Below are 21,697 nucleotides of genomic sequence, written 5' to 3' on the forward strand. Positions count from 1 at the left end.
TAAAGGATGCCCTTCCGAAGAGCACTGTACAACCAATCGGTTATTCACTCGGCCAGAGTAGACGAATAGAGAAATCGTGGAGTGAAGAACCGTCGACTTTTGGAATGTAGGGCCGTCCTGAACATCTTTGGTTAAATTTGGGCGGTTTCAAAACTTTTTTTCCATAACAAAACAAAAATCAACCACAGCAAATCATTGCCGGAAAAGGGCCAGAAATATACTTTAATTGTGCAAACATTAAAAAACTACATCAAGTAAATTAAGAACTGTTCTTAAAAAGTTGAAAGAGTCTATGAATTGAGCTAGCAAGCTTGGCGATATTAGTGATATGAGCATACAATATATAAAAGAGACCAACAGATTTCGATATTTTACCGACATTAAAATCCGTTGAACGTTTCAGTCACGACAGCAATTGAAGTATAAATGCTAGTTTTAAATATATATTTATAACATTCTGTTCGTATTTGCTAGTTACTTACAGAAAGAAGTGCAAAAAAAGTACACCTTCCGGACGGCTGGTTTTAAAAACAAAAACCATTCTTTTAAAAGTCACACGCTTCCCATTTATTTTCTAATGTAGAAAAAAACACAAGTCAAGTATTCATCATAAAATGCGCTTCAAATCTCTCCAGGAAAGTTTTGGATCCTCTTTTTTGTTTGTTTCATTCTTGGCTTTTTGAAAATAACTTCCAATGGCTTTACTCGGCTGCCTACAACCAATCGATACTTAATTAATGGGCATAGTCAGTCGGTAACAGCGTCGAACAACCAGTCATAACACCACTGTCTGACTGACATGGAAGAACTATTTTGTTATTTTAATATTTAAAACAAAATCTCGCCGCGGTCTCGATCCCCCCCCCCCCCCCCAAACAAAAAAATAGTCATAATTCTTCAGACAGATCCACTCTGCCTTTGCCTCGCACTGTGTCTTTGCCCCATATAAATCAAACAGCGAATTTCCTTTGTGTGAATGCGAGGGCGGTCAGACAGCTCACCGACTGTTATTTGGCTGCAGACAATTGCAAGATTTTTTTTTTTGGTTTAGTCCATTTTAATATTTTTTTAAATATCGATTTTTTTTTCAGATGTCGGTTCTTTTTGAACGAGTTTTCAATGAGTTCCGCCACAGATAGGGATGACATTAGGAGGCCAGGCTGGGAGGCAGTACATGTAGGGGTAGTATTGATAAGCCTGATATAACGAGAGCAAATGCGGGTTTCCTAACTCGTCCGGGCTGTATTGCCTCTGATCGTCTCGCACCAGCACCCTGACAGCCACTTTCTTGGCCGCGGCGGGGACCGAATTGACCACCAGTTCTGCCGCCATCTGCCTCTTCTTCGTTTTGTACCTCCGGTTCTGGAACCAAATTTTGACCTGGGTCTCTGTGAGTTTGAGGGCCGCCGCCAAGTCTGCTCTCTCGGGGCCCGACAGGTACCGCTGGTGGTTGAATCGCCTCTCCAGCTCGAAGACTTGAGCGTGAGAGAAGGCGGCCCGGGAGCGCTTCTTGCCCGATTTGCTGGGTTGCTCGGACGCGGCGAGTCTCTCCGTCTTCTCCTCGTCGTCCGTCGGGGTCTGGCGATCTGCGTCTGAAATATTCGACAGAGCTGGTGAGAATATTGAATAGGCAAGGTGCGGACATCCGATCAACTGGCGTCCTGGTTTTATTTGCCTGTTTGACTTACATTTCTCGGGAGCCATTTCTCTACTGTACATATCCTTCAACATGAAATTTACCTACTATAGCTGATAGATATGGAATCAGGGAAGCTGTGTGGAAATGGGTTAAGGTTGGGCCCTCGTCCTTATATGAAACAACAAGTTAGATTTTAACAAACTTTTCAAGAACAGCCTCACCATAGAAGTTCATTCTGGGCCAGGAATGATAGGCAAATCCTGGGCAGGATTTACATAACATATCTTTTATAAATATAATTCAAAATTGGATACACTTAACTCGGAGTTAATGGAATATTCATTCAGAAACAAACTGCTGTACTCTGGTATCACAATCATTTCAAAACAGCTAATTGTCCTGGGCCTAGTCAGCTCAACCCTTGTCTATGCAAACATCTCTATGTGTGGAAGCGCTCTTACATGATTTAAGTGCAGTTCTATTTGTGTGTGTGTCTCTCTCCCTCTCTCGCATCTAGGGATTTAACTCATTTTGTGGCCTACTTACAGTTCCGCAATGAAAGAAGCACAATCACAGCGCACTATGATGTTATTTTGCAAATTGTATCGTTTCTTCAATCGGAAGGCGCAGAACCGCAGAGTAGGTTTATTCCGGCTTATAAATGTTGACAAGTAGATCGCTGGAAAGTGCACATTTATTACAACCCTAGCTCTGTTAACACTACTTAATAGAGCACTAAAAAAAAGGAATGAATTAAAGTACATCAGATTATAAAGTCTGATACTCTTTAAACTAATCGGATTCATATTGAACACACGCTGCAAAGATTTGATGTCCCGAAGCAGGAAGTGCCTTAACAAGCTGTCTATTTCTCACATAAACGTTCTAGGTGGCAAATATCAGTCCTTTAAAATTCCAGCCATTTCACGAGACTCGTTGACATATACTGTAAACAGGTATAAGTTACGTTTACAACTCTTACATCTCGTTCGCCAAACGCGTGTTTATTGATGTAATAGTCGCGCCGGGGTCTAAATATTGAATTTTGTGTAATCGCTACAACTTTTTTTTTAAATCGGATTTAGCACACACGGAATGATTTTACAATTGACGAGTGGAAAGCAGCGCGGCGCTTCCTGTTGTCAATTTCAAGTAATTCCGGAAGGGACACGACGACTGAAGTCCTGACAACAAAATTTTGAAGGAACTGTTAAAATAAATCAATTAAAATGCATTCGATATATCCAAAACAAGCGTGAATTAGGTTGAAGAGAATTATTGTCCCAATTTCACTGTTAAAAGTTTAGCAATTGGGCTGTTGTAATTTTATAGTCGGGTCTGTGATTCCTGATAAAAGCAACTGGTGATACGAGTCTCAATTGTGCTCTGTAAACTACTGCTCGAATACGATATAGTTTATGCCTTGTTTGTGCTGAATAAAGTTAAATCACTGTCCCCAATACGGGCCAACCTTGGAATCATCTTATATCCCAGAGGAACTATCTTACTATCTCAGAATATGATCCATTTAGGAACACGTTCCTCCAAATTTAAATGCCTCTTCTTCAAGACGTGCCGCCTACCTTTGTCGAACTTCTCGGTGCTATTCTCCCAGTTACTCCCTTCGTTCGATTCCTCGTTGATATCCAGCCGCCTGTTGTCATTGCTCCCCGGCTGCCGGTCGCCGCTCAGACCCTCGTTGCTCCCCGCCTGTTGGCTCTGGGGTTCCGCCAAGCCGCCTGTCACTGTCTGCCCCTGGTCCTGCTCGATTCTGACGACGACCAGCGGAGTTCGTCTCTCGCCAGCTGCCCGGCCGGAGTCGCGGTGCGGGTCGACTGTCAGCCGCTCTGGCTGCGGATTCCGAGCGAGGCGGGTGTCATTGCCCCGGGTGAGAATGTCTTGGATGGTGAAAGGCGTCAAGGAGCCTCCTTGAACTGCCATCTTTTCCCCCCCTTTTATTTAGATGTGTGTGTCTGTGTGTATGTGTATCAGTGAAGGAGACAGAATCAGATCCCTCTTTGCTCTCAGTCGGAGCCAACTCCAAGATCGCAGCTTCCTTGTTTTCCTTCTCGCTTTCCTCGCGAATCTTCGCACATCCGCCTTTTTTCGTTTGGAGAAATCTCTCGGACGCCTCAGACTACCTCCTGCTACCGGATTCGCTCCAGGCATTCGTTCTGGGAGAGAAGAGGGAGAGAGAGAGAGGGGGGGAAAGGGGGGGAAGAAGGGAAAAAAAGAAAGAAATCCGCGAAATCTTCAGCGGCGCGGCCGAGGGGATCACGTTTTTTTCCGCACTTTATTTACATGGTTTATTGACAGATGGTGTTGGGTGACCCCGATTGGACGTTCGGCGAGACGTCGCTCCGCCCACTCCCAATGTGGTTGGGCGATTCACATTTCGGAGGTGGGAGATTGACGGGGTAGGGGAGGGAATGGGGTGAGGTTCTGAGCCAATCTTCAAATTGCACAGTGGCACCGTCTTAAACTGGGTTCAATTTACCCAGACTATTCTTTCAGCAAGGTTTGACAAAGGCTTATCCCTTTACGTGGCAGCTAAGATGCACTAGTCGATGAATTAACCCGATTTCGGAAGTATCGACATAGCTAATCGATTGTTGGATTTGTTCTTATTGTTGCAAGTGGCTTTGCCAATCCCATTGAACTCGCACGGTGCAGAAAATGGAATTGCTGCAAAAAATGCTTCAATGGACATTATTTACAGCAGTGTCAATACGCAGTCTAAAATTCCCTTCCGCAAGTGGCATCTGTAGTATCCACGCTGGCTCCCTTTGCACCTCCGGTTAAAATAGTAAAAACCAGGAATTCATAAAGTACATCTACTCCCTTGACTCTTGAAAGCGCCTCCAGCACCTCGCCACATACACGAAGCAAACTCAGATAGCAAGTTCTGCTGACTCTCAAACCTACAATGATACACACACACACTAGAACAAATTAAGTAAAAAGACTTGCATTTATAGAGCGCGTTTCGCGACCACCGGACGTCTCAAAGCGCTTTACAGCCATGGAAATACTTTTGGAGTGTAGTCACTGTTGTAATGTGGGGAAAGTAGCGAAGACTTGCATTTATATAGCGCCTTACTGACATTTCTCAGAAACATCTCCACTCGCCTCCCATCACTGAGTGAATTAACCCTGGGGTGCAGTCACTATTGTGGAGTAAATAAAAAAATACCGCCTCTGGCACCAGATCTTAAAGTCAAAATGTTATCTACTCAAAAATAAAACTTGCGCGGAAGGCAGTTGGGTATGAATTGGTATCTGACTGCACCATTCTCACCCACAGGATCAGGCGGTGCATGGTAACTCAAGGGAGTCTGTGGAATGCAACACGTATATCTCTGAACTCGGAGCCTTTGCCGAAGAAGGCCACGGATAGAAGCAAAAAATATGTTCTGAGCTAGGGCCGAATTTTCGTTAGTGTTGCAGCAACGGAATTAAATCTGGTTCCAATGGGCCTGCTTGGAGTGGCATCGCCGGGGCTCCGTCATAACTCACTCACGTCAGGATTAATTTGGACTGGTCCACGAAAGCTCTCCCAGCTTTTTTCAGAGGGTGCACACCCTTCAAGCCTTGCGGTCAAAGTGGGACATTCTGACTGATCTCACCCTTCCTTGCCCCACTGAAAGAAGGGGAGCCTGGGCATGGGGGCAATTTCGGGCTGGAAACCTTCAAATACTTTTTGGAGTTCTTTTTGGAGTTCCTTTTGGAGCTTGTAAATTTCAAGCTACCCTCAATTCGTAGAATCAGAGAAATTTACGGCATAGAAGGAGGCTATTTGGCCCATCGTGTCTGTGCGGGCCAAAAAAAGAGCTATCCAGCCTAATCACACTTTCCAACCCTTGGTCCATAGATAGTCCTGTAGGTTATGGCACGTCAAGTGCATATCCAAGTACTTTTTAAATGCGATGAGGGTTTCTGCCTCTAGCACCCTTTCAGGCAGTGAGTTCCAAAGCACCACCACTCTCTGGGTGTTTTTTTCCCCCCTGGTTTGCCCCCTGGTTGTTGACCCCTCTGCCAAGGGAAATAGGTCCTTCCTAGCCACTCTATCTCGGCCCCTCATAATTTTATACACCTCAATTAAATCTCCCCTCACCCTCCTCTGTTCCAAAGAAAATAACCCCAGCCTATCCAATCTTTCCTCGTAGCTAGATATCTCTAGTCCTGGCAACATGCTGGTAAATCTATTCTGTATCCTCACTAGTGCGATCGCTTCATGTTAAAACTATCAGAACTCCTTTAATACTGTTGATTTTTTTTAAATGAAACCTTATTTATCAAATCCTGAGTTGGTGATATCCTAAACTCTATCCTGCCCTGTCAATGTGATATATCTGGCATTCTGAGATGTCCCTCAATTACCTTTGTGCCAGGCCGGCCTACTTCAATTTATCCAGAGTCCTCATGGAGTGCGGAGGGTGAACTGCTGAGCATACCATATCACAGAATGGCAGGCAGTGACTAGTGGGGTACCGCAAAGTTCTGTGCTGAGGCCCCAGCTGTTTACATTGTACATTAATGATTTAGACGAGGGGATTAAATGTAGTATCTCCAAATTTGCGGATGACACTAAGTTGGGTGGCAGTGTGAGCTGCGAGGAGGATGCTATGAGGCTGCAGAGTGACTTGGATAGGTTAGATGAGTGGGCAAATGAATGGCAGATGAAGTATAATGTGGATAAATGTGAGGTTATCCACTTTGGTGGTAAAAACAGAGAGACAGACTATTATCTGAATGGTGACAGATTAGGAAAAGGGAAGGTGCAACGAGACCTGGGTGTCATGGTACATCAGTCATTGAAGGTTGGCATGCAGGTACAGCAGGCAGTTAAGAAAGCAAATGGCATGTTGGCCTTCATAGCGAGGGGATTTGAGTACAGGGGCAGGGAGGTGTTGCTACAGTTGTACAGGGCCTTGGTGAGGCCACACCTGGAGTATTGTGTACAGTTTTGTTCTCCTAACTTGAGGAAGGACATTCTTGCTATTGAGGGAGTGCAGCGAAGATTCACCAGACTGATTCCCGGGATGGTGGGACTGACCTATCAAGAAAGACTGGATCAACTGGGCCTGTATTCACTGGAGTTCAGAAGAATGAGAGGGGACCTCATAGAAACGTTTAAAATTCTGACGGGTTTAGACAGGTTAGATGCAGGAAGAATGTTCCCAATGTTGGGGAAGTCCAGAACCAGGGGTCACAGTCTAAGGATAAGGGGTAAGCCATTTAGGACCGAGATGAGGAGAAACTTCTTCACCCAGAGAGTGGTGAACCTGTGGAATTCTCTACCACAGAAAGTTGTTGAGGCCAATTCACTAAATATATTCAAAAGGGAGTTAGATGTAGTCCTTACTACTCGGGGGATCAAGGGGTATGGCGAGAAAGCAGGAAGGGGGTACTGAAGTTTCATGTTCAGCCATGAACTCATTGAATGGCAGTGCAGGCTAGAAGGGCTGAATGGCCTGCTCCTGCACCTATTTTCTATGTTTCTATGTTTCTATTAGTGGAAATGCTGGGAAGAACTGTGACATATGGAATGGATTCCTTATCGAGGACCTCACAGTACAACCTGAAGATTCAAACCTTCCTCGCAAACAGTGGACAACCATCAACCACCTCAGAACCGGTCACGACAGATGCTGCCACCTTTTCCATAGGTAGAAGATTAAAGCATCCCCATCATGCGACTGTGGAGCTCCTAATCAGACCCTGGAGCACATCATTGAGCACTGCCCTCGGAGGGAATATGCAGGCAGCCTACAAGTTACACCTGAAGCTTTGGCCTGGATATCCAACTTGGATATTGATGTTTGATTTGCTTTGCTACCACCGTACGAGAGAAAGAAAGAAGTGAGCTATACCTAGTGAATAAAAGACACCGTGCCCTACTGAAGACATAGCTGAAGGGAATCATTAACTGAAAGCTGATGGGCGCACAGCATTTTGTGACCGTCTCTCTTATTGTTTTCAGCCTTGACAGTCCTCCTTCACCCCTCACCTTGGTTTGTCAGTAATAAACAAAGAGCTGGGCCGAGACTCCACAAACTCATTTCACACATCATCATCATCATAGGCAGTCCCTTGAATGAGGATGACTTGCTTCCACATGAGTTCACAAATGTTTCAACGAAGGATCCGATATTCCAGTCCTGAACTCCAATTGAGGGGATGGAAGATGCATGTACATGGATTTTTTTAACGTGTGGTGACCGTTGCACATCAGCAACCACACAGGCTTGACGGAGCTAGGTCTTTATCCAGTGGCAAGGATTAACCAGGATGACTGGAGATCTGCTCTGTATTGAAGGAGTACTACATTGTCAGTGGTGTCATCTTTCAGATGAGACATTAAACCAAGGCCTGTTCAGATGGGCATACAAGATTCCATGGCACTATTCAAACAAGAGCAAAAGAAGTTATCCAGGTGTCTTGGCCAACATTTACCTCTTAGCCAACACCAACAAACAGATTAATGTGACTTTTATCTCATTACTCATGACTTTTATCTCATTGCTGTTTGTGGGACGATGCTGTGCAAAGGTTGGCTGCTGTGTTTGCCTATATACCAGCAGTGATTACACTTCTAAAGTAATTAATTGGCTGTGAAGTGCTTTGGCACACTCTGCGAATGTGATAAGTGCTGTGTCAATGCCAGTTCATTCTTTAAAATAAATGGGCTCACATGTCCATTAAATAATGGATGAAGCAATCATGTTAAGCATTTGTATACTAATATCATGCACAGTAATCTCTAGACTTTAACCTTATCATTTGAATTGGATTTGATCCCAAGGCCTATAAATGAATAGGAAACATGGTTAATCCTCCCAGTCTCCCAGCTTTTAATAACAAGTTTCTCTACAATAACACACCACTTTAAATTTTTTTCTAATTCTCAATTTTTCTTCCTGATAGTTACTTGTAGTGCTGTTTGTTATGGCTTTTAACATGTCTCATTTGGTGGAGAGTCTGCAAGCGTTGATTAAAATACCTGACAGAGACAATACAACACTTGCTGATGCATGCCACCTTGGCTTCTTAAGTGTACAGTGTTGTTAACAAAATAAATGCATGCTTGAGAAGAATTTGCAATCAACAACCATTACTCAACGAGGTGAAATTAATGCCATGTTGTGCTTTTGACATTTCAGTTATAAATTAAAGGCTGCCTTTTTTCTGTACTTCAAATTGATTCATTTTTACCTGGCTTTCTTCACGAAGGTGTTGAAATGTCTTTAGTTGATACACACAATAGCATACTAGTTAAAAAAATAAGTGCAGTGAGTAGTTGGCATAGATGTGACAAGGCTCCTTGTTATAAATTGGTTGTGTGAGATACTTTGCATCAATCTGAGGTGATGTTATCTTTACATCGACAAACACTGTGGAGTGTGACTCAGGTGTGAAGTACCTAGAGTTAGATTTGATTGATGTGATATCACCTCAAGGAGGAGCCACACCTCACGCGATCTGTGGTTGGAATTATACTGCCGCCTTGAACAATAGGTTGTCCAATTTGATGTCATTGTCAAATGTAGTTACAAAATCTAGGCTGACACTGCCAGTGCAGTGCTGAGGGAGTGTGACACTTTCAGCGGTACCGACTTTTGGATGAGATGTTAAACCGAAGCCCCGTCTGCTCTCTCAAGTGGATGTAAAAGATCCCACGGCATTATTCCGAACAAGAGCAGAGGAATTATTCCCCGGTGTCTTGGCCAATTTTTATCCCTCAATCAACATCACTAAAAAAGATTATCTGGTCATTATCACATTGCTGTTTGTGGGAGCTTGCTGTGCACAAATTGGCTGCCACTTCTCCTACATTACAACAGTGACTACACTCCAAAAAGTACACCATTGGGTGTGAAGTGCTTTGGGATATCTGGCAGCCATGAAATGCAAACATAAATGCAAGTCTTTCTTTTCTTTATACCTCTGTACTGTAGTGACCAATATCAGACCAATAAACCCACTTTGTAACTGCAATCCATGCAATTTCATTATTGGTCTTTTGAGTGAAGCTGCCATCCCAGCAACCATCATTAACATTACAAATTTAACTGGCATTCAGATGTTGTTAAGTACGGCTGTGTGCAAGTGTGTGTAAGTTATACAAACATGAACATACGAACAATGACGGACAGGAAAAAGCTCTTTGGTCCATCCAGCCTGTCACATGTATACACTGAGACCCATACTTACTGGATTAGGAGATCATCATCATAGGCAGTCCCTCGGATTTGAGGATGACTTGCTTCCACTCTAAAAGTGAGTTCTCAGGTGACTGAGGAGTCCATTGCGGGACCTACAGTCTCTGTCAGAGGTGGGGCAGACAGTGGTTGAAGGAAAGGGTGGTCAGGGCGCCTGGGTTGCTGCACGTTCCTTCCATTGTCTATGCTTGGTTTCTGCCTGTTCTCGGCAATGGGACTCGAGGTGCCCAGCGCCCTCCCGGATGCTCTTCCTCCATTTTGGGTGGTCGTGTATCAAAATCCATGGTGATGAAGACCATTTTCCATACCTCGGGATTAGGCGAAACTTGTAGATAGCAGCATAGTCCAAGTCTGCTAACTAATCTAAGCTATCAGCAGAGTCAAACCAGCGACCGTTTTATAGCAGCACTATTAATCCACACAGGCCAGCAAAACAAATATTACAGATAAAGAAAGAAATTGCATTTATATAGCACTGGGCCCAATCCCAGGATTTCTCAAAGCACTTTACAGCCAATGAAGTACTCTTGTATGTAGCCACTGTTGTAATGTAGGAAACAAGGCAGCCAAATTCCGCATAGCAAGCTGCCACTAGCAGCAATGAAATCAATTATCAGATTATATGTTTTAGGTGTTGGTTAAGGGATAAATATTGGCCGGGAGACCTCATGTGCTCTTCTTCAAATAGTGCTTTGGGATATTTTACATCCACCCAAGAGGGTAGATGGTTTAACATCTCTTCTGAAAGATGGAAGCTCCTACAGTGCAGCACTCCCTCAGCACTGTATTGAAGTGCCATGCCTAGATCAAGTCTCTTGAGTGGGGGTTGAACCCACATCCTTCTGACTAAGATGTGAGATTGCTACCACTGAGTGAACAGAATATTCTGTACCCAATTGAATGATTCTTGACTATTGGATGGTCAACTAGCCATTTTCCCCCATCTCTCATATTTTTTATCCCAGGTTGCTCGCAGCCTTGTCCAGAGGATAAATCTTTAATTCCTGGAGATTCCAGGACAATCCAGGAGGACTGGCAACACTATAATAATGAAGATGCCCATTGATTAAATGTGCAGCTGGTGACTGGCTTAAAATTGAAGTGACCTGTGGAGAGGCGCAGCTTTACATCCTGATGGGACAGACTGCAGCCTTCGTGGGTTTGAAGAGTAAATGGGAAGTAGTGTTTTGTCCTGTACATTTGTATTAGTGACTTGTGATCCAGGAAGCAAGTTCTACCTTACTGTACAGCTTTGGCACAATCCCCCATCAGATCGCCACCTAGTAGGGTCCCATCATATGGCGGAGGTGCAGCAAATGAAGGTACGGGGCCCAGAAGAGTCGAGGGCCCAGGGGCAGCACGGACCAGCCCACACTGCGATATGTGTGCGCACTAGGTCCGTGCAGCAGAGCAGCTCTCCAGTCATCCTGGTTTATCCTTGCCACTGGATAAAGGCCTAGCTCTGTCAAGTCCATGTGGTGGCTGGTGTGCAACGGTCACCACACGTTAAAAAAATCCACGCACAGGCATCTTCCACCCTTCAATTGGAGTTCAGGACTGAAACATCTGTAAGCTCATGTGGAAGCAAGTCATCCTCGCTTGAGGGACTGCCTGTGATGATGAATAATGTGACTTCTGAGACTCTTTGGTACATACTTTTACTGTCCAATTTTTTTTGTCAGGACAAAAATAAATCACGGCCAAGCACAGGAAAGTGTGTGTAGGCCAAGTATTAACTCAACCAGGATTTAACACACAAATCCTGGACAACATATATTAATCCTAGAGCTAACATAAGATTAAAGTGGGCACATCCAACCAGCAATAAAAACAGAAAATGTTGAATATACACAGCAATAAAAACTTGCATTTATATAATATCTTTCATAACCTCAGGACATCCCAAAGCACTTCACACCTAATAAAATACCTGTATTTGACATGTATACTCACTATTGCAATGTAGCAAACACATCAGTCAATTTGCACAAAGCAAACTGACACAAACAGCAATGACATAATGACAAGATAATCTGTTTTAGTGATGTTTGTTGAGGGATATATTTATTGGCCTGGACACCGGGACAACTCCCTTGCTTTTCTAAAAATAGTGCCATGGGTTCTTTTACAACCACCTGAGAGGACAGACAGGTGTTCAGTTTAACTTCTCATCTGAAAGATGGCACCTCTGACAGTGCACTCCTTCAGTACTCCACTGAAGTGCCAGCCTGGATTATGGGATCAGGTGTCTGGGACCTGAACTCACAACCTTCTAACTCAGAGGCAAGAATGCGACCCACTGAGCCAAGGCTGAGAGCAGGCCAGCCAACATCTAAAAAGAGTGAATACAAGATTGTAATGTATTTGCTTCATGGGTTCTTTGCTGAAGAACTCATAGCAACACATTGCTATTAAGAACCAGTTAGTTTATTAACAAAGGTTTAACAATCACACTACACATTACCAGTTCGTCCACTAGGATCACAACTGCATACCTCATCGTGGATGACCTAGACCCAACTGACTGGGTTTCATTGAGCCTTGTAAACATCACGTGAATGGCTAAATCACTCACAATGCAACAGCTGTACAAACATGTGAGCATACTTACAGGTGCATACATTACATTACCCAAAGGTGATATTTCTGGTAGAGACGCATTCATCAGAATATTTCTTGCCAAGGGCTTCCAACGTGAGCATTAGTCTTTCTCTCCCTTTCAGATACTGACGACCTGCTGTGTAGTCCAATAAATTGTCGTTTTAATTTCAGTTTTCCTGCAGCTTCAGCTTTTCTAATGATCTCCATCCAATATCGTTTCACGTTAACAAAAATACACCCGCCGTTAAGTAGAAATGATTTTGATTATACTGGCAAGCTATGAGGAGTTGACACAGTATTGATCGGGTCCTATTAGAACTCGAACACCTCAGCACCATCCATCCCAGACAGCTGGTGTGAGATGAGGGTTTCAACCGTATAGCAATGTGCCCTGGCTACATTAAATCTCTTCCCTCACTCGCTCCTGCTTCAGAAGGTTGTGGGTTCATTGTCCCACTTTAGAGACTTTAACACAGAATCTAGGCTGGCACTTCAGTGCAGTGCCAAGGGAGAGCTGTACTGTCGGATGTCCCGGCCATTAAACCGTCTGCCCTCTCAGGTGAATGTAAAAGATCTATTTTGAAGAAGAGCGGGGAGTTATCCCCGTGTCCTGGCTAATGTTTATCCCTCAACCAACATCACTAAAAAAAAACACATTATCCGGTCATTACCACGTTACTGTTTGTGAGAGCTTGCTGTGTGCAAATTGGCTGTCGTGTTTGCTACACTTCAAAAAGTACTTCATTGGCTGTAAAGCGCATTGGGATGTCCTGAGGTCGTGAAAGGCGCTATAGAAATGAAAATCTTTATTTTCCAGTAAATGTTTGGAGGCCAAACGAGCCGGATCCGAAGTAAACAAGGGATCAAATGTTAGATATTATATTTATATAGGAATAGAAATATCATAAAAAAAATAATTGTCTTAAGAAACTTTTTTAAAGGTATTTCGAAACAGTCTCTGGAAGAATTGACAATCGCCTCAACTTTTTAAACTTCAACGCAGCTTTTGAGAATCTTCATTCAAAACCGAACCGGATCAGTCTACAGTCGCCCTCATTTTCATTTAAAATAACGAGAAATATTTTTTATAGAAACTCTCAGATTTTTTATTGAAATCTAAAAATATAGTTATTTCTCGCATCTTATTATCCAAGCAAGCCCTTCTATTGATTTGTACGGAGCCGGGACACACAGGCCCGAAAAGAGGGAATATATATATATATATATATTTGAAACCAATCCAATACCATCCTGGAGTTTATTTTTCGGATCTCCCAGGGCTGCCTCCTGGAAGCTGGGTGGTCTCGGTGAGTTTCACGACTTCGCTGACATACTTCTCACCTCCTGCAAACAATTTATTGCCCACCAGTCTGGACCCATCACCTTCAGCAGAACTTAATTTATGACAAGTTTGTTTTTTTGTTGCAATCAGCCTGCCAGTTTAACGGGCTAATCGCCCTGTGACAAATTCGAAAATCTACCGTGTTGATAGTTTAATGAAGAGGCTTTGTAAAAAATATATATATTTAGTTACAGGGTGAGAAAAAAAAATCATCCAATGAATGAATATACTTACAGACTCGCCATCTGAAATAGACCCTTGCTGTCTATTACTAGACATCCCGTGTTCATTGTAGAATGGGCTTGTTTCAGCGTTGGGTTCGGGGTGTGGGGCTCGCAATGATGCATGCTAAAGTCAGAAACCATTTACAAATAATTCTTCTTAGAAAGGTACAAAATACGGATTATTCGCCGCGTGGTGTATAGGAGGAAAGCAGTTATTTTTTTAAGTGTGAGCTAAAGTTTTTAGTTTGAATTTTGCAGTCTAGTTTGAAGATTAAAAAATGTCTCTCGCCTTGATCTCTACACCTAATATTATTTCGCCTAGGATTTCGTTTTTAATTATTGTTTTCGCCCGCACGTAATTGCATTAATAACAGGAAGTCCTGCAAGAGAGATTTGGCAATGCTGGGAATTAGTTGACATGTTTGGCTTGACATAAGATCAAAGATAAATTGCGATGGGAAAATTAATTCGGCGCATCTTAGACCGTCTTTCCAGAGATGTACATAATCACCAAATGAAAGGAAACATTAAGATATTTATAGCATATGTAAATTTATGGAGCATATATGTGAGTATGTATCTGTGACTGAATATATGAACTGCGTCCATTTATAAAATGTGTGTACATAATGTGATCGTGTCTTTATCGTGACTGAGCATATACACGTGTGTGTTATATGTATATATATATATATATATAAAATGTGTGTACATGTGTGACTGTATATGCAGGGGTTATAGGTAGCTATATTTCTGTACACGTATATTTCTGTGAGCGAGTAATTTTCTTAATTTCAGTAACAGGCGCAGGATTGGAAACAAATACGATGTTCCTGTTTAAAGGGAATTAGCCACACGAGTGGTGGTATTTCAGTAATTAAACACCAGATACACCTTAGTCTAAATGAACACGGGAAGTCTAAATGCTGTCCCTGCGCACGATCAGAATGCGTGATAATCAACACACATGACTTGTTTTTTTAAAAATGGTACTAAAAATATGAATAAAGGTCAATGGGCTGATATATTCACACACATACACACACACACGTGCAGTGTGTACTGTTTAATCAAGAAACAAAAGAACCGTCGGGCCAAAATCTCCCATTTACATGTCGACTGCAACTGAAGGAAAAATGCGTCCTCAAATATAATTGGGTCAAGACTGAAGAGGCAGTCTAGTTACTGAAAATTAATATTATCACAGAATCTTACAACACAGAAGAAGGCTCTTTGAAAGAGTTCTCCAATTTAGTCCCACACTCCAGCTTTTTCGCCATAACCCTGCAAATTAGTTCTCTTCAAATCCATGTTCGATTGCCTTTTGAGAGTTCTCATAGAATCTGATTCCACCACCCTTTATCCGTATATCAGTTGAGTAAGAAACTGTGTGTACAAGTGTGACTGTGTATATGCAGGAGGTTATAGGTGACTACATTTCTGTACACGTGTATTTGTGTGTGCGAGTAATTCCCCGCATTTCAATGATAGGTGCAGGATTGGAAACAATCCTGTTTAAAGGAAATTAGCCGCACGATAGTCATATCTATCTGTCTGCACATCTCATTCTCTCTCTGAAGCTTTGCATCTATCTATCTACATACACATATAAATATATATATAGAGAAAGAGAGAGACAAGGACTTTATATCAGGAAACAGACTTATTAAAATAAAGTTTAAAAAAAGCTCCAAGACACTTAAAAAAAATCACCAACCATTTATTTTAGAGATTTCGATGAGATTATACGAATTTTAGATTTTTACACCGAAACCTGAAATGGCACGAGGTCTGTTGAACGGACCTGTAGTTTCTGCACTGCAAATCTGTGAGGCTGCTCATAATTATATTGCAGATGATAAGAATCTTTGCAGTACTCACCTCACAGAAATGCTTGAGGAACGGTATGTGATTCGGACGCTTCGTGGTCTCTTTGCACTTGGCAGGGAGATAAGCTTGATTTCTTATCACATAGACAAAATAATATGAAATCAAACTACATAAGGTGAATACATATATATATGTACATAGAACGCTTTCTTTTCCGCCGGCGAGATATTAGCAGATAAATTTGGGTCACAGCGCCTCGTGGTGTCCACAACTGATATAGCGGTTGAATTAAAATCTGCAGTCTTCAAACACAGCCGCAATACAGCTGTCAGTATTGTACCACATTATGGAGCTTTTCTTGTCATGAGTTCGGGCTGTGCGGTGGCAGCAGACAAGTCTTCAGATCCCCACTTAGCATTTTGCCTTTTGTACTGCACGGCCAGGAAGGAAGGGTGCGAAGTTAAGGTGGTGCAGCAACTCCTGCTCAAAGTGTCAAAGCTGACGATACAGCTCTAAACACTTTAACCCACTCTCTGCTTTCTTCTGATCATTTGTTTCAACGACGAATCCATTTTTGACTGTAGCTGTCAATGGCTTAAAAAATGTTAATCTGAAGTGATGTAAGTTTGCGGTTTTACCGATATTTTCAAGATATCGTTTTGCTACAATTGTCAGTGGGTAGCACCCTCGCCTCTGAGTCAGACGGTTGAGCACATAAATCTAGGTTGACACTCCAATGCGAGAGCGCTGCACTGTTCGAGGTGCCGTCTTTCGGATGAGACGTAAAAGATCCCATGGCACTATTTCGAAGACGAGCAATCAACATAACAAAAAACAAATTATCTGGACATTATCAAATTGCTGTTTGTGGGAGCTTCATTTATGCAAATTGGCTGCTGCGTTTCCCACATTACAACCATGACTACACTTCAAAAGTACTTCATTGGCTCTAAAGCGCTTTGAGACATCCGGTGGTCATGAAAGGCACTTTATAAATGCAAGTCTTTCTTTCTTATAAAGACAGTAAAATTGGAGGATAAATTGTGACTCCCCACAAAACATTATACATAGAATGTACAGCACAGAAACAGACCAAACGACCCATCAGATCCATGCTTGTGTTTATGCTTCACATGAGCCTCCTCCCACCCGATTTGATCTAACCCTATCAGCATTACCTTCTATTCCTTTCTATCTCTCTTTCTCTCTCTCTCTCTCTATATATATATATATATATATAGAACTTCAAGTTCTAATTTACAAGAAGAGATTACACAAATTAAGGTTGCATTCTCTAGAATTTAGAAGGTTAAGGGATGATCTAATCGAAGTTTTCAAAATATTAAGGGGAATAGATAGGGCAGCTGGAGAGAAACTATTTCTGCTGGTTGGGAAGTCTGGGACCAGGGGGCATAGTCTAAAAATTAGAGCCCGACCTTTAAGGAATGAAATTAGGAAACATTTCTACACAAAAAGAATGGTAGAAGTTTGGAACTCTCTTCCGCAAATGGCAATTGATGCTAGGTCAATTGTTAATTTTAAATCTGAAATGATAGATTTCTGTTAACCAATAAGGAATATTGTTAAGGAATATAGGGCAAACAAAGGCGGGTATATGGAGTTAGGTCGCAGATCAGCCACGATCTCATTGAATGGTGGAACAGGCTCGAGGAGCTGAATGGCCGATGCCTGTTCCTATGTTCCTAGATATGATAGATTGTGTCTATCTTCATTGTTGAGGCAATGGATTATTTCTGATTTGTTCACATGGCTTGTTTACTGATATATTTCCCTTGTCATTGTTGCAGTTGCATGTGTTTTATTTTATTTTGAAGTCTCAGCCTACCTGCTTCTCCACATCAGTTGCTTCTTGTTCCTTACGACGTTATACATTCTCCTAGCTCCACCCCCTCCCCCTACCCCAGTTATACACTGTTCTGGTTCCACATACCTATTCTTCAGTACACCTTGTCCCTCATCACTTGTATTCAAGCTGCCAGTCTGAATAGATATTACTTTACAACCACATAATCCCTCTTTTGAAACACTTGCATGGATGCCCTAGTGTCCAAAAGTAGGAATGCAGTTGGCAGTTTGGGTGCATCACTTAAAACCTCAGCAGTTGCCGAATAATGTAGAGAGATACATATTTTATTTTCTTTGCCGATGGATATGGCTCTCAGGTACTTACTTTTAGTTGAACCAGCACGAATACAGGGATCAAATTGATAAAGTGTCCCAAGGCAATGTATCATCTATTAATGCAGAAATGAGAGCACCCAGAAGGAAGGAATTAAGTCCTCTCTACTGGATATCTAATTGCTTTGTTGGCTTCAAATTATTTCTGTCTTGTCCCATGGTTTTAGCCAGCTTTGTTCCGCCCCATTTTCACTGGGTATCTGTGGTTCCTATTGTAAACAGCTGCACAGTGTTGGTTACTACCTGTACTTTTTTTTGCAGTGGGGGGGGAGGGATGGTGGCGGGGGGCGGGGGGGAGACAGGTGCAAGTCTCGATCTTGAGCTCTTGCAGTGCAAGTCTCATCCTACTAGACCTCTCTTTTACAAGCTTCCTCTCTCTCTCTGAGTAAAATTTCATCACCAACCCATCTCAACACCAGATTAGCGATCAGAAGGTGACCTGAGTTTTTTTTTCAAATGTTGTGGACAGTTTCTGTTCAAAGATCAGCCAGGGGTTTGCAAATGAGAAGCCAGCTATGAACCTCAGATTGGACAAATGCATGCCGACCGTTATTCTGCACTGCTCACCTTGACTTGACTCCTCATCATCATAGGCAATCCCTCGGAATCGACGAAGACTTGCTTCCACTCTTAAAAATGAGTCCTTAGGTGGCTGATCAGTGCAATACGGGAGCCACAGTCCCTGTCACAGGTGGGACAGATAGTCGTTGAAGGTAAGTGATGGTGGGACAGATTTGCCTCACGCTCCTTCCGCTGCCTGCGCTTGATTTCTGCATGCTCTCGCCGATGAGACTCGAGGTGCTCAGCGCCCTCCCAGGATGCACTTCCTCCACTTAGGCCGGTCTTTGGCCAGGGACTCCTAGGTGTCGGTGGGGAAGTTGCACTTTATCAGGGAGGCTTTGACTACCCATGAATGTATCGCATTAGCTTTTGCACGGTAGAAATTTATTTACAACCTGACTCCAAGAAATCCTTTTGAAATGCTTCTCCTATTTCCATTCCCTTTGAATACCCTGGAGGGATTCACACCCTGTATGGATCTACTGTTTTTTTTCTCTAATGCCAGGCATTTTACCTTTGTGGCTGATGAACAATAACGTTTATTTCTGACTTTATGGACACTTCCAGAGCACAGGTGCTTCCATATCAGATTCTCTTTCGCTGCCACTGGCATATTAAGCATGAAGAGGCATGCTCAAAAAAAATTATGTAGTTGTGTTGGCTATTAGATCCGCATTAAACCCTAACAATCAGCAAACTGAAATCCTGAATCTTGAATTTGGTTCTTAAAGTGATACTGCTTCAATTAAATTTTACACTGTGCATCTTTAAGGTGAAAACAAAGAAAGACTTGTTTTTATACAGCACCTTTCATGACCACTGGACATTCCTAAGCACTTTCTGAGGGGCTCGACAGGGTAGATGCAGAGAGGATGTTTCCCCTCGTGGGGGAATCTAGAACTAGGGGACATAGTTTCAGAATAAGGGGTCGCTCATTTAAAATGGAGATGAGGAAGAATTTCTTCTTTCAGAGGGTCGCGAATCTTTGGAATTTTTTTACCCCAGAGTGCTGTGGAGGCTGGGACATTGAATATATTTAAGTGGAGATTTTTGAAAGATAAGGGAGTTAAGGGTTATGGGGAGAGGGCGGGGAAGTGGAGTTGAGGCCAAAATCCATTGAATGGTGGAGCAGGCTCGAGAAGCCAGATGGCCTATTCCTGCTTCTATTTCCTATCTTCTTATATTCTTACAGCCAATGAAGTACTTTTGAAGTGTAGTCACAGTTGTAATGTAGGAAACCCGGCAGCCAATTTGTGCACAGAAAGCTCCCACAAACAGCAATGTGATACTGACCAGATCATCTGTTTTTAGTGTTGTTGGTTGAGGAATAAATATTGGCCAGGACACTGGGGATAGCTCTGCTCTTCTTTGAAATAGTGCCGTGGGATCTGTTACATCCATCTGAGAGAACGGACTGGGCCTCGGTTTAACGTCTCATCTGAAAAACAGCGCCACTGACAGTGCAGCGCTCCCACAGTAATGCACTGCAGTGTCAGCCTAGATTTTTGCGCTCAAGTGTCTGGTAGTTGAATCACAACCTTCTGACTCAGAGGCACGAGTGCTAGCCACTGAGCCATGGCTGTAGGTCATCAGTGGTGGGGAACATTTATGAAGAGTATAGTAGTGTAGTGTCTACGTTACTGGGCTGATACGACAGAGGTCTGGACTAAAAATCCAGTTAGATTGTGCATTCAAATTCCACCATAGCAGTTTGAGAACTTGAAAAGAGTTTAAAACATCTGGAAATAAGATCCTGGCATCAGTAAAAGTGACCAGAAAGCTGAAAGCTCCCAAACCCGTGATCTCTGCCACCTAGAAGGACAAAGGCAGCAGGCGCATGGGAACACCACCACCTCCACGTTCTCCTCCAAGTCACACACCATTCTGACTTGGAAATATATTGCCGTTCCTTCATCATCGCTGAATCAAACTCCTGGAACTCACTCCCTAACAGCACTGTGGGAGTACCTTCACCACACGGACTGTAGCGGTTCAAGAAGGCAGCTCACCACCACCTTCTCAAGGGCAATTAGGGATTGGCAATAAATGCCGGCCTTGCCAGCAACACCCACATCCTGGAACAAATAAAATAAAGAAGTAAATAAAGAATGTTGTAAAAACCCAACTAGTTCGCTAATCTCTTTTAGGGAACTGAAACCTGCTGCCCTTACCCAGTCTGGCCCACATGTTCAGTCTGGCGAGACATTTCCATTTCCACCATCAGCTGTTTCTGTGGTCCCTTTGGGTGATGTTGCCAATTTAGAGGTAGCTTTATGCAGTTTGTCCAAATTGTACCAGTCCCGCATGGTTGGCACTTAACTGCCCCATGAAGTGGTCTAGCAAGCCAGTCAGTTGTGTCAAACCACTGCAAAAAACACCCTTGTGGTTCAAGGAGAAGATTCATCAGTTCTTTCTCAGGGCAACTCGCGATGGACAATAAATGCCAGCCTTGGTAGCAATGCCCATATCCTGAGAATGAATCATTTTGTTTTTTGAAGCAACAGTGTTAGCATCAAGGGTTAGATATAGCATGGATTAGATGCAACGTAAAGCTGCTCCTACACAGCTCCAGTAATGCACTTGAAATCACACTGTGCGATGTCAATAATGAATGATAATTTCCGTGGCTATTTTAACCAAAGTCTTAACTCACTTTAACCCATTTAGTCTAATGCATTCTTTAATATAGCAAACAATAGGGGAGCTTGTTGGTGAAGTGATTTAGACAATTACCTTTTACCACTTGGTTCAAACATAGTCCAGACCTTTTTTCTATTCATTCATGGGATGTGGGCATTGCTGGCAAGGCCAGCGTTTGTTACCCATCCCTAGTTGCCCTTGAGAAGATGGTGGTGAGCCGCCTTCCTGAACCACTGCAGTCCATGTGGTGAAAGCACTCCCACAGTGCTGTTAGGGAGGGAGTTCCAGGATTTTGACCCAGCGACGATTTCCAAGCCCTATAAGGATGTGTGACTTGGAGGGGAACTTGCAGGTGATGGATGGTGTTCCCATGCGCTTGCTACCCTTGTCCTTCTAGGTGGTAGAAGTCGCTGGTTTGGGAGGTGCTGCCGAAGAAGCC

General features: G+C 43.0%; 1 protein-coding gene across 1 annotated transcript; it reads right to left on the bottom strand.

The window, feature by feature from the left end:
- Window positions 1–240: 240 nt before the first annotated feature.
- On the bottom strand, window positions 241–3,839 carry nkx3.3 (NK3 homeobox 3). Its single transcript, XM_070874951.1, has 2 exons — window positions 3,223–3,839; window positions 241–1,592 (listed from the first exon to the last, which is right to left on the bottom strand). Exons 1-2 carry the CDS (start codon window positions 3,578–3,580, stop codon window positions 1,117–1,119), a joined length of 834 nt encoding a protein of 277 aa, XP_070731052.1. The 5' UTR covers window positions 3,581–3,839; the 3' UTR covers window positions 241–1,116.
- Between the last annotated feature and the right edge of the window lie 17,858 nt (window positions 3,840–21,697).

This window comes from Pristiophorus japonicus, chromosome 3 (genome assembly GCF_044704955.1).
Source record: "Pristiophorus japonicus isolate sPriJap1 chromosome 3, sPriJap1.hap1, whole genome shotgun sequence".
Classification (NCBI taxonomy): domain Eukaryota; kingdom Metazoa; phylum Chordata; class Chondrichthyes; family Pristiophoridae; genus Pristiophorus; species Pristiophorus japonicus.